The sequence below is a fragment of the Bos javanicus genome, chromosome 10 (genome assembly GCF_032452875.1).
Source record: "Bos javanicus breed banteng chromosome 10, ARS-OSU_banteng_1.0, whole genome shotgun sequence".
NCBI classification, from domain to species: domain Eukaryota; kingdom Metazoa; phylum Chordata; class Mammalia; order Artiodactyla; family Bovidae; genus Bos; species Bos javanicus.
This window is the reverse complement of record NC_083877.1, coordinates 9,268,377-9,281,813: the sequence shown is the minus strand read 5'-3', so window position 1 is coordinate 9,281,813 and position 13,437 is coordinate 9,268,377. Positions and strand designations below refer to the sequence as shown.

The window sequence follows — 13,437 nt, the reverse complement described above, 5'->3', positions numbered from 1 at the left end:
TTAGGTCTTCTATGTTTGAAATGTCTTGCTACTTTTACACATGACTTCTCGGCCAGATGGAATACTGTTGGGTCACACGTTCTGAGAGCTCTGTAGTCACAGATTTTTCTTTTCTGCAGGTAACTCTATTTTTTTGTTTGTTTGAATCCTCAAAAAGATGGTGTTTTGCTTGTTTATTTTTTCTTAAAATATTTAGAGGATTAGCAATGTTGCATCTTCGGTGTGGATCATTCTATATGCTCTGTATATTCACTTCTTTCTATATTTTAGGGAATTGTCTTTTTATGTTTTAGTTTTTTAATTTGATGGTCAAACTTCTTTTCTTACTCCTTGTCAATTATATGCTTCAGGAATACAGATTTTTCTATTTTATAATCCTTTGTCTGCTGTGTCTGTCACCTCTTTAAATAATTGCTTTAATGTTTGCCTTTTTATTTGCATTTGTACATGTACAGTCTTTTGTGTGTGTGTTAGTAATTTGATTTTCAGTGACCTGAAGTCTGTTACTTATAATTTTTACTTAATTTGGTAATGATATTGCTTTCATTTTTAATTTTACTCAGGTTTCACTCTTTCCTTTATTCTGTGATTTGAATATATGAGGTATTTTTTTGGGGGGGGGTTCACATTCTTACTAACTTGCTAGAGAATTTCTTTTGATATATGGAGAATCTTTTTACAGAATAGTTTGTCTTTTGCACTTTTTTTCCTTTTGTGCCATGAATGTATTGCACAGTAATTATGCTCTTCTCCTGTTGCAACTACTTGGGAAGTGCTGGTAGAGATATTTTGTTCTTTCTGATACAGTGTGACTTCTTCATTCTGTCCCACCATATCCAAAGACCATTTGTTTCTTCCTCTCAGTTTCAGTCTGATCGTGGGTTATTTTATTGTGTGTTTATTCAGTTCAGTCGCTCAGAAGTGTCCGACTCTTTGTGACTCCATGAAACGCAGCATGCCAGGCCTCCCAGTCAATCACCAACTGCCGGAGTCCACCCAAACCTATGTCCATCGAGTCAGTGATGCCATCCAACTATCTCATCCTCTGTCATCCCCTTCTCCTCCTGCCCTCAATCTTTCCCAGCATCATGGTCTTTTCAAATGAGTCAGCTCTTCGCATCAGGTGGCAAAAGGATTGGAGTTTCAGCTTCAAAATCAGTCCTTCCAATGAACACCCAGGACTGATCTCCTTTAGGATGGACTGGTTGGATCTCCTTGCAGTCCAAGGGACTCTCAAGAGTCTTCTCCAACACCACAGTTCAAAAGCATCAATTCTTCTGTGCTCAGCTTTCTTTATAGTCCAGCTCTCACATCCATACATGACTACTGGGAAAACCATAGCCTTGACTAGATGGACCTTTGTTGACAAAGTAATGTCTCTGCTTTTTAATATGCTGTTTAGGTTGGTCATAATTTTCCTTCCAAGGAGTAAGCACCTTTTAATTTCATGGCTGCAATCACCATCTACAGTGATTTTGGAGCCCCCCAAAATAAAGTTAGCCACTGTTTCCACTGTTTCCCCATCTATTTCCCATGAAGTGATGGGACCGGATGCCATGATCTTTGTTTTCTGAATGTTGAGCTTTAAGCCAACTTTTTCACTCTCCTCTTTCACTTTCACCAAGAGGCTCTTTAGTTCTTCTTCACTTTCTGCCATAAGGGTGGTGTCATCTGCATGTCTGAGGTTATTGATATTTCTCCCAGCAGTCTTGATTCCAACTTGTGCTTCATCCAGCCCAGCGTTTCTCATGATGTACTCTGCATATAAGTTAAATAAGTAGGGTGATAGTATACAGCCTTGATGTACTCCTTTTCCTATTTGGAACCAGTCTGTTGTTCCATGTCCAGTTCTAACTGTTGCTTCCTGACCTGCATACAGGTTTCTCAAGAGGCAGGTCAGGTGGCCTGGTATTCCCATCTCTTTCAGAATGTTCCACAGTTTATTGTGATCTACACAGTCAAACTCTTTGGCATAGTCAATAAAGCAGAAATAGATGTTTTTCTGGAACTTTCTTGTTTTTTCAATGATTCAGTGGCTGTTGGCAATTTGATCTCTGGTTCCTCTGCATTTTCTAAAACTAGCTTGAACATCTGGAAGCTCACGGTATTGCTGAAGCCTGGCTTGGAGAATTTTGAGCTTTACTAGCGTGTGAGATGAGTACAATTGTGTGGTAGTTTGAGCATTCTTTGGCATAGCTTTTCTTTGGAATTGGAACGAAAACTGACCCTTTCCAGTCCTGTGGCCAGTGCTGAGTTTTCCAAATTTCCTGGCATATTGAGTGCAGCACTTTCAGAGCTTTGAAATAGCTCAACTGGAATTCCATCATCTCCACTAGCTTTGTTCCTGGTGATGCTTCCTAAGGCCCACTTGAGTTCACATTCCAGGATGTCTGGCTGTAGGTGAGTGATCACACCCTCATGATTATCTGGGTCATGAAGCTCTTTTTTGCACAGTTCTTCTGTGTATTTTTGCCACCTCTTCTTAGTATCTTCTGCTTCTGTTAGGTCCATACTATTTCTGTCCTTTATTATGCCCATCTTTGCATGAAATGTTCCTTTGGTATCTCTGATTTTCTTGAAGAGATCTCTGGTCTTTCCCATTCTATTATTTTCCTTTATTTCTTTGCATTGATCACTGAGGATGGCTTTCTTATCTCTCCTTGCTATTCTTTGAAACTCTGCATTCAAATGGGTATATCTTTCCTTTTCTCCTTTGCTTTTCACTTCCCTTCTTTTCATAGCTATTTGTAAGGCCTCCTCAGGCAGCCATTTTGCTTTTTTGCATTTCTTTTTCTTGGGGATGGTCTTGATCCCTGTCTCCTGTACAATGTCATGAACCTCCGTCCATAGTTCTTCAGGCACTCTGTCTGTCAGATCTAGTCCCTTAAATGTATTTCTCACTTCCACTGTATGAATGAATCATAAGGGGTTATTACTTATTATTGTGTGTTTATTATTCTAGCATAAAGGATTATGCCTTATTCTTCTTAGTTTTTGTAGCCTTATGGCATTTTGGGAAAGGAATAACTTGTGAGATAGTAAATTCAGTCTCAACAGAGATTAATGTCATTTTTAGGAAAATTGAGCACTTATTTTGGAACTTTCTTAAATGACCTATACTATCATTGATACCACTCAGTATATTCCTTTCAAGAAATACTCTTGGCCTGTAAGTTGTTCTTGTTATTATTGTTTAACCCAAGAATTCTGCTGTCCAATACAGTCACTGCTAGCTATTTGTGGCTGTTTAAATTAACTGAAATTGAAAATCACTTCCTCAGTTGCACTGGGTCATATCCAGTGTTCAGTAGTCATGTGAGGCTGGTGCCTATTGTATTCGGTAGTGTAATAGAAAATGTTTCCTTTATCACAGAAGTTTCTATTGGACAGGGTTGCCCCGGAGTATTAGTTCTTTTAGGGACTGCTGGGTTTACTGTTTACTTTTCCACTTGCTTCTCCTAACCGCTTACTTCCACTGCGAACCTCCCTCATGACCTTATGTCACCCTCAGTGGGATGAAAAGATAAGAAAAACCCCTCAGTTTTCTTCTGTCCAGATTGGGAGGCAAGGGTCCTTAATGAAGAGTCTCAAGAAGTGAAGAATATATTTTTGTAGGGTCTTGTCTTTTTAAAAAACTTTTTAAAAAGTTTATGCCCGTAGTTTATGACCTTCTTGTTTCTTTCTACTGACTGATTTTTTTCTAGTTTTAATATTTTTCCCTCATATTATTTATATTTGGGAAAAGTCTGTTTTCTGTCTTTCTCTCACCATATTTACCTTGGAGCCCCAAAATGTTCACAGTATTAAAAGTATTTTATGACTTGGAATGTGTACTATTAATAAATGAATTTTAGGAAGAGAGATGCAAAGCTTAAGATGTTCAGAAATGTAAATTATTCTCCTGCCCTTCTCTGATGTCTGTCCTTTTTCTACTGTGCTTCTCTCCTTGACATTCTGTCATCTATATTTATATCATTGTTTTTTCTTGACCCTATACCACATCTGTTTCCTGTGTTTTTTAATTTTTCTCTGTTGGTCTTATTTATTTTCTCTGTGTTGGTCTTATTACTCTAGCATAAAGGAATAACTGATTAATATTGAATTTACCTTCTAACAGTCCTGTGATTTAATTTTCAGTTTTGTGATTTTGCTGCTTAATAGTTTTGCGTATTCATCTCATAGAAAATTATGGTTTTATATAATTTAATAATGTGGTAATTTTAAACAGTCCATTTTATTCTATTCTATTTTTCATTTAGCTGATATCCCCTGGTGGCTCAGATGATAAAGAGTCTGCTTTCAATGCAGGAGACGTGGGTTTGATCCCTCAATCGAGAAGATTCCATAGAGAAGGGAATGGCTACCCACTCTGGTATTCTTGGTTGGGAAATCCCATGGACAGAGGAGCCTGGCAGGCTACAGTCCATGAGGTCGCAAAGAGTCGGACACAACTGAGCAACTAATACTTAACATACAAACTCTAAGTTTCTGATACATATCTTTAAATTACTGCAGTTCTCCTGGATATTGCAAGCCTTCAGTAGACTACAGAGTTCCAAAATGGTTATGTCAGACAGATTCTGCTAGTGTGTTGTTGTCTAGATGGTATAGAGAATGTGGCAGTCTATGGCCATACCACCCTGAACGCACCGGATCTCATCTGATCTTTGAAGCTAAGCAGGGTCGGGCCTGGTTAGTACTTGGATGGGAGAATGTGGCAGATGCTGTTGATTGTCTTCAGCAGACACTCCTATTCAAAAAGATCTTTGCGGACACATTTTCTGTAGGGATTTAGCACTGTGTCTTTGCAGAAGCCATGTTGCTTCCTAGCCCAAGCTAATCTAGTTAATGTTAAGTAGTTTCCCTTTGTAGGTGATGAGTTTAGGAATGGGCATACAACACAGTTCTGGCCAATGTGAAGTAATTAGAAATATGAAAAAGTGGGATGTGGAGGGGTGTATGTGAAACGTTTACTTTAATAGACAAAGTATGAAGACATCTGACCTGAGGCTGAGATGTAACTCCATGGACTTAATGGTTTTAATTTCTGCTGATGGAATACCTTGATCAGATTAACCCTCTGGGAAATTATTTTGAAAACCAGCAGCTAAAGGCACTGTCAGATGATCAAAAGTAGGCAAAACTAGAGTGGACTCTACATGGGAAGGACTGAATTTTCAGGGTGTGAGTTTGCAGGATTTGCCTCAGGGCACTTCCCAATCCCATGGAATAATGGAAAAGTCACAGTCTTACTTAGGTTTTAGAGAACAGACTTCAAGGTTGGCAGAATACCTGAAAGGTTTGGAGAAAATTCCAGAAAGATGTGGGAACAACAGGAGGGTGCACCCTTGGAAATACATGTAAACACCATCCAAATCATTGGCTGACCAACTCTGTATCTGTGAGAAAGACTCCAATGGGTCTAGCAAAAAAAGGCAGCAATTGGATGATGAAAAAAAAACTAAATAGAGATTTCACTTGCCGGCCACATTAGGATAGACAGTTTGCAGTTTGAAACCAGTAAACTTCCTACTATAACAAATATTAATACATGTCAGAGGAATGCAACATGAAGAAGAATTTATAGTGTGTAGTTGGTAATATTCAGAATACAATTTGAAAAAGTCAGCAGATACGAGAAACAAAAATATAGCTAATACTCAAGAGAAGAAGTAGGCAACAGAAACATAATCATCAAGAAGAGGCCATTACCAGACAAATAATGCAGTTACTACATTTATTATACACACACACACACACACACACAGCAAAAATATTAAAAGGCAACATAGTTATATTGAGTGAACAAATGAGCAATCTTAACAGGATAAAAACCCAAAAGAAAGAAAGAAATGGAAATTTTGGTGCTGAAAAACACAGTGGTTAAATGAAAAAGGAGCTAGATAGATTTAACAGCCAGGAAAAGGCTGTAAAAATGTTGAGAAACCTGAAGATAGATTAATAGAAATTATTCATTCTGAAGAACCAAGAGAAAAACAAATGAAGAAAAGTGAACAGTCTCAGAGCCGTGTGAACAATATGGAATGAAATCCTTGTAATTAAAATCCCCAAATAAGAGGAAAGAGTGAATGGAATAGAAATAATACCTGAAGAAATAAAAGTGAAAAAAATTTCAAGTTTAAGGGTAAAAAAAACAACTGTACACATCCAGGAAACACATCAAATTCCCAGGCAAAAGAAATAAAAAGTTGTACCTTTGTACCTCATAGTCAAACTTCTGAAATCAAAAGGAAAAGAGAAAACCGTGAAAGCAGATGGAGATTAAACAAGGCATTATATACAGAGAAACAATTATTATGACTGACTGCTGATAAGAAACAATGGAGTCTAAAAAACGATGGAATATCTTTACGTTGTTGAGAGAAAAATCTGTCAACAAAGATTTGTATATTTCTATATAACAAAAGCATTCTTCAAAAATAAAGATGGAATGAAGACATTTTCAGATGAACTAAATTGAAAAATTCATACATAGGAGAACTGTATAGTAAGAGATACTGCAAGAAGTTGTTTTGGTTGAAGATAAATGATAATCAGTGATGTATACATGTGTTTACATCCATCTATCTATCTGGCTTCTCAGGTAGCTCAGTGGTAAAGAATTTACCTGCCAATGCAGGAAACACAGGAGTTGCAGGTTTGATCCCTGGGTTGGGAAGATCCCCTGGAGGAAGAAATGGCAACCCACTCCAGTTTTCTGGCCTGGAAAATGCCATGGACAGAGGAGCTTGGTGGCCTGTAGTCTGTAGGGTCGCAAAAAGTTGGATACAACTTAGGACTTACCGACTGAACACACGTGCATGGGAGTGAATATGTGAGGATTCATGTAATTTTACCTAAGTTGGGTTTAATTTTATTTTGTAGTATATGATTGAGTGAGAACCACTCTAAAATGTATTCTGCACAAAAAGCTTATTTATCTTATTTATCTGGTCATGAGATTGAGATTGGTTAGTTTTCAAATGACTGGGGCCACTCTTTCTCATGTCTTAGAACTCAGGTTGAACATCAGCTTATGTCATGAGTACATTTTACTGCAGAGTAACATAGGAAAATGCCTTATGTAGATTCTTTAGATTTTTCAGTAACAAGATATGGAAACCACTACATTTGAAAACGCATCTCTTAAATACTGGTGCTGAACATGTCGTCATGAAAAATGAGAAGTCTTGTGGGCAATTGAGTGCTCTGGATTTTCAGAGTGACTCAAAGTTACTGGGCACAGGGTTTCTATAATTGTGATGTATTGGGGGGTATTCAGTGTTCGATGATCCTCAAACCCATACTTCCACCTGTGGTGTAGTAATCACTGGGCTGTGGTATAAAAACATGTAAAGTGAAGAGCATAGCAGTTACCTCAAGGAAGGAAAAAATATTTGAAACCAGTGTATATGTTTTCTGTTGTTTTATATAGACCTAATTTGAGGGGAAAGAGACTACTTTTTTTTTTTTGAGAAAAATATTAAACTTAAAAATGTATTAAATCTGACTTTAAAAACAAAGGCAAATGTGTGCCATTCATACTGAATAGTTTAATGAAGCGTTTATGATACTGCCAGTCACCTCCTCACTCTGGTCTTGTCAGGGAACTCTGACCCATTGTGAGCACGATGCCCCTCCAGTATACTGCTATGGTGTCTATGGACTGAATGTTTACGTCCTTCAAAATCCACGTGTTGAAAGCCTTAACTCCCAGTGTGATGTATTTGGCAGTGAGGACTTTGGGAAGGAACTCGATTTCAGCCAAGTTGTGAGTGTGGGGTTCTCATCTTGGGAATAGTGCCCTTCTAAGAAGAAGCACCGAGAGCATGCCTCCTTTCTCTTTCTCTGCCTGTGTGAAGACATAGTGAGAAGGCAGCCAGCTGCAACCTAGGAAGTGGATTCTCACCAGTCAGCCAGCACCTCACTCTTGGACTTACCAGCCTCCAAAACTGCGAAAAATAAATGTCTGTTGTTTAAGCTAGGCAGTCTGTGGTATTTTGTTAAAGTAGCTCAAGCTTGCTGTTAAGAGTATCTCATGGCATGACAGTGCCCTGATGTATTCCCCTTTGGCTTTTAAGCATTATGTAGCAGTCTGTGTCCACGGTAGAGTGCAGACATTGTATTGTTCTGGTTCAGATCTTAAGTTGGTGCTAGTGCCCTGCGGGCTGCTTGGAGTTCAGAAGACAAGTAGGTACACTCAGTATCTCTTTCTTGACTACTGCCAACACCATGGTAATTAAAGAAAGAGATGGCAGGATAAATGATAATATTTATAAACTGTGCCTTTCCAGAAATATGCTTTATGAAATAAAAGGTAATTTTTTGGGACTTCATAAAGCTTATATTTAATGTAACCAGCATTTCTCTTACTGAAAGTGAATGTTCTAGAGCATGATGAAAAGTTAATTTTGTTTTGATTTTTATATTAGCATTTGGGGTGGTCAGTACATATGAGTGGAGGGAGACCTACTTTCATATGAAGTAAGATATATTAAACTCATTGATTCTTTTTAAAAGATTTGTTTTAAATTTATTTTTAAATCAGTCTTAGGTTCATAGCACAATACGGTGAAAAATACAAGGAGTTCGTTTATACTGCCTATGCCCGCCTACCTCCCTGTCGACATCTTTCACCACAGTAGTACATTTATTGCAATTGATGAACGTATGTTAATACATCATTATCACCTGAAGTCCACCGTTTACATTAAGGCTTGCTCATGTTGTCCCTTCTGTTGGTTTTGACAAATGTATAATGACCTGACCCCACCATTGTGATATTTTACAAAATAATTTCACTGTTCTAAAAATCCTCTGTATTCTGCTTATTTATTCCTCTTTCTGCTACAAATCCTGGCAATCACTTTTTTTTTTTTAATTGCCTCCATAGTTTTCCTTTTTCAGAGTATCATTTGGTTAGAATCATCCACTATGTAGCCTTTCTGGATTGACTTCCTTGAATAGAAATATGTGTTTAAGGATGCTCTATGTCTTTTCATGTCTCTATCAGCTCATTTCTTTTTAGGACCAAATAATATTCCATTATCTAGATGTCCCAGAGTTTATTCATACATTTACCTGCTGAAGGATATCTTGTTTGCCTCTGTAAATTGGCAGTTACAAGTAAAGCTGTGCAGATTTTTGTGTCAACTTGTTTTGGCATGAAACAAGGACTCTGATTACTCATGTGTGTGTGCTTAGTTGCTCGTCCTGTCTGACTGCCGCCCTATGGACTGTAGCTTGCCAGGCGCCTCTGTTCAGGAGGATTCTCCAGGCAAGAATAGTGGAGTGGGTTGCCATGCCCTCCTCCAGGGAATCTTCCCAACCCAGGGATCGAACCCAGGTCTCCCACATTGTAGGCATATTCTTTACTATCTGAGCTACCAGGGGAAAGCCCATGATTACTCAACCATTTGATAATGTTATATATAATTTTGTAAGAAGCTGCCAAATTTTCTTTAATAGTGGCAATACTGTTTTGTGTTCCCACTGGCAGTGAATGAGAATTTCTTTTGCTTTTAGTGTTGTCAGTATCCTGGATTTTGGCCATTCTAACAAGTGTGCACTAGTATGTTGTTTTAATTTTCATTTCCCTAATTACATGTAATGTAATGTTGAACATCTTTTCATAAGCTTGAAAGTGAAAACTGAAAGTCGCTCAGTTGTATCTGACTCTTTGCAACCCCATGGACTATAGTCCATGGAATTCTCCAGGCCAGAATACTGGAGTGGGTAGCCTTTCCCTTCTCAGGGTATCTTCCCGACACAGAGATTGAACCCAGGTCTCCCGCATTGCAGGTGGATTCTTTACCAGCTGAGCCACAAGGGAAGCCCAAGAATACTGGAATGGGTAGCCTATCCCTTCTCCAGCGGATCTTTCCGAATCTATATATCTTCCCAAAACTATGTATCTTTTTTGGTGAGTTACTTGTTCAGATCCTTTGCCCATTTTTTAATTGAGTTGTTAGCTTTCTCCTAGTTGAGTTTGTATATTTTGGATAACAGCCCTTTACCAGATATGTCTTTTCCAAATATTTTTCCAAGTTTGTGGCTTGGCTTGTCTTTGTCTTGACAGCTTTTACAAAGCAGACAGTTTTTATTTTAATGAAGTTCAGTCTGTCAGTTATTTCTTTCATGGATTGTGCCTTTGGTGGTGTTATCTAAAAGTCATCACTATACCAAGGTCATCTAGATTTTCTCCTATATTACATTCTGGAATTTTATGGTTTGCTGTTCCTCGTTTGTCTCTAATCCTTTTTGAGTGAATTTTTATAAATGCTGTAGGTCTGTGTCTAGATTATTATTTTTTGCATGTTAATATTCAACACCATTTGCTGAAAAGACTTTCTTTTCTACTGTATAACCTTTGCTCCTTTGTCACAAGTCAGTTAACTATATATATATTCATGCAGGCCTTTTTTGAAATTCCGTGTTCTGTTCCATTAATCTCTTTGTCTATTCTTTCATTAGTACCACACTGTCTTGGTTTTGATTACTGTAGCTTTATAGTTTGATCTTGAGTCAGACTCACTGTATAAATGTTAAATTATTGAGAAATTTAAGCATGCACAAAGATAGGTCCAACAGTCTAATGAATCCTCACGTATATATCATTTAGAGCAGCATTCATAAACTCATGGCTACTCTCACTTTAACTCAAGCCTCTTCCCACTTCTGTCCCAAATTTTATATACAATTCAAGATATTATATAATTTCACCCATATCTATTCAGAATGTATTTCTAAAACACTGTCTTTACTTTAAAGAAACTACAAAGCTGTCTCCATTTTCCAAGTAAGGGATTTAACCTTTTTTTTGTTCAGCTTGAGTGTGTACTTTTTTAGAAAGATGGAGAAGGTTGTCTATTGTATATCATTTCATTTTCTACATGTACGGATATTTTAAATAGTAGAAAAATCTTTATTTATAAATATAATTTTTTATACTAATTAGTTTCATCACAAAGATTTTATATATTTGTGTCCTTATTATTACCAGAGTTCCTTTTTGAGTCATTTAATACTTTTCCGTAGGGAACCATCTTTACTTCTGTATAGGTTGAGATGCACATCATCTGGGAATATGGATATTCCAAGAATATGGATCCTGACATGGAAGTGTATTTTAAGCCTGTAGTACTCATTGATTATTAGGATAATTATTGTTAGAAATCCTTCTGTAAGGAAGCCTTTGTCAGGAAGCATTTAACAGGAGGCTTCCTGTGTGCTGTTTTGGATCTGTCAGGAATTCTCTGCTCCTTATTAATTCCTGAATATTCAGGAATTAAGAGGAGAGGCAAGCCTCTCCTGGGACTGAGGAATCCAGGCATTTCCTTCATTAGTTTTTCTATATGGTGATAAGTACCCTCTTCCTTTTTATGAACCATACAGTAAAAGTGGTTATTTACAACGCTCTCTTTCATATGGATGCTGCTGAAAATAGCTATCTTGTAAGACAGTATAAATACCTACACAATGTTGAATAAAACACCTTTGCTCCATCAGAGCTCTGGTCCCCGTGTCTGTCTTTCTCTCTCTCTCTCTTTTTCAGGCTGATCCCCTGGAGTGCAGAGGCTCTCTAAGTTCACTTTCCTGCCCGGGCTTCTAAGACCCTCTCGAGAAGATGCTCTGTACCTTCACCCCATCAAGAGGGCGCCTGAGGCCTTCGTGAACAGAGCAGGCCCCATGCAGAGGCTTTATTGGCTTTCTGTGTAAACCAAGGAATATCAGCCTCTTTCTCTCCTTTACTTTCTTATCATCAACTCCAGACCACCAAGTTCTGGTCCATTAAAGGACCTCAACAAGACTTGACTTTTCTCTCCCATTTATTTATTTATTAGTCATTTATTTTCCTAAGTATGGATTCATAGATGTTTATTTTATTCTTCGGGTTATGAACTGATAACATCATTATTTTGTTGCTAAAATGATCTGGATTTAACTACCTTAGTTTTAGAACCAGCTGTGTTCCAAGGTGCAAAAGAACAGGTTTTACAGGTTCATTACTGTTTTTTTACATCAGATTTCTGTTAAACGGTTCTCTTTGCAATAATCAGTAATTTATTGTCATAAAAGGTGAAATTATTTAAATGATCATGAGGTTCAGAAAAAATGCCAACATAAGCCACTGTATAAAATGTTTTAATTAATACCCATAAAGTCCCCATGGGTGATAATACCTCATTTCTCTAGCCTCAATCAAACAATATATAATAGTTGATTTTTAAAAAACTTTTTGATGCAAGTGCTTCTAAAACAATTTTCTGTTTTCCTGCCCTTTGATAGTGAATGAAAGATACAAGTTAATATTTTTTCTTTTTAAATTGCACCTTATTTTATCCAAGAATCAGGAGATCAGATGGTTAAGATTATATGCATAATATACTCTGAATGAGAACTTATCATAATATCTAAAGACTGCTATTACTAATACATAATACCTAATAACTGCTGTTTCAGCTTTGTAGGGAAGGCCTTTCTACTTAATTCTAAATTTATAGATGTTTTGTATGAATTGAAACTTCATGTGTGCTTGTGTGCTAAGTTACTTCAGTTGTGTCCGACTCTTTGTGACCCTGTGGACTGCGGCCTGCCAGTCTCCTCTGTCCTTGGGATTCTCTAGGCAAGAATTCTGAACCCTGGAGGAGGGTTGACATGCCCTCCTCCAAGGGATCTTCCCAACCCAGGGATCGAACCCACATCTCTTACATCTCCTGCGTTGGCAGTTGGGTTCTTTACCACTAGCGCCACCTGGGAAGCCCATGAACTGAAACTGCATAATGTTAATATCTAGATAAAAATATAGTAGAAGGTATTTTTTAAACTGTTTTAAAAAGTTAAGCAATTCTATTAGAAACAGTATTTCTTGGGGCTGGTGCACTGGGATGACCCAGAGGGATGGTATGGGGAGGGAGGAGGGAAGAGGGTTCAGGATGGGGAACACATGTATACCTGTGGCGGATTCATTTTGATATATGGCAAAACCAATACAAGATTGTAAAGTTAAAAAATTAAATTAAAAAAAAGAAAAAAATATTTTTTTCAAATGCACATGAAGATATATTAAAGTTAGTTCATCTGCTTTTTTCATATATGATGTACAATTAATATACTAAGTTGAGCAAATGGAAGTTTCTTTCTATAGATTTCAGCATCTTTGAAACCTGTTTTATCTATATTTACTTTTAAGCAGACTAAGCATCCTTCTGATTGTATCTTGTTTACCTTACTTGTTTAACCAAACAGCAACAGAAAATGTTTCTGGACAAGGTGAAAATAAAATTCTTTCCACCATACATTTAAAATGTTGATTAAAAATGATTATTTTGGAGTTGTTCTAAGTTATCTAAGATACAAAGTATGAGTCGTCACTTAATGTCTTCGATTATCTGGGCTGTTTTCTCTGAGAGAGCATAAATCTTCCTGAGTCTGATC

The 13,437-nt window shown here is 37.3% G+C and overlaps 1 protein-coding gene across 3 annotated transcripts in view; it reads left to right on the top strand.

Annotated features, from left to right (window-relative positions):
* AP3B1 (adaptor related protein complex 3 subunit beta 1) overlaps window positions 1-13,437 on the top strand; it is a 235,658-nt gene that overhangs the window by 77,421 nt on the left and 144,800 nt on the right. The window contains exon 2 of one of the 3 annotated variants that reach the window (XM_061430033.1): window positions 9,802-9,922. The exons of the other annotated variants lie outside the window; for them this stretch is intronic. Coding sequence (XP_061286017.1) covers window positions 9,802-9,922 — 121 coding nt within the window. The remainder of the gene's footprint in view (window positions 1-9,801; window positions 9,923-13,437) is intronic. 3 annotated transcript variants of the gene reach the window in all.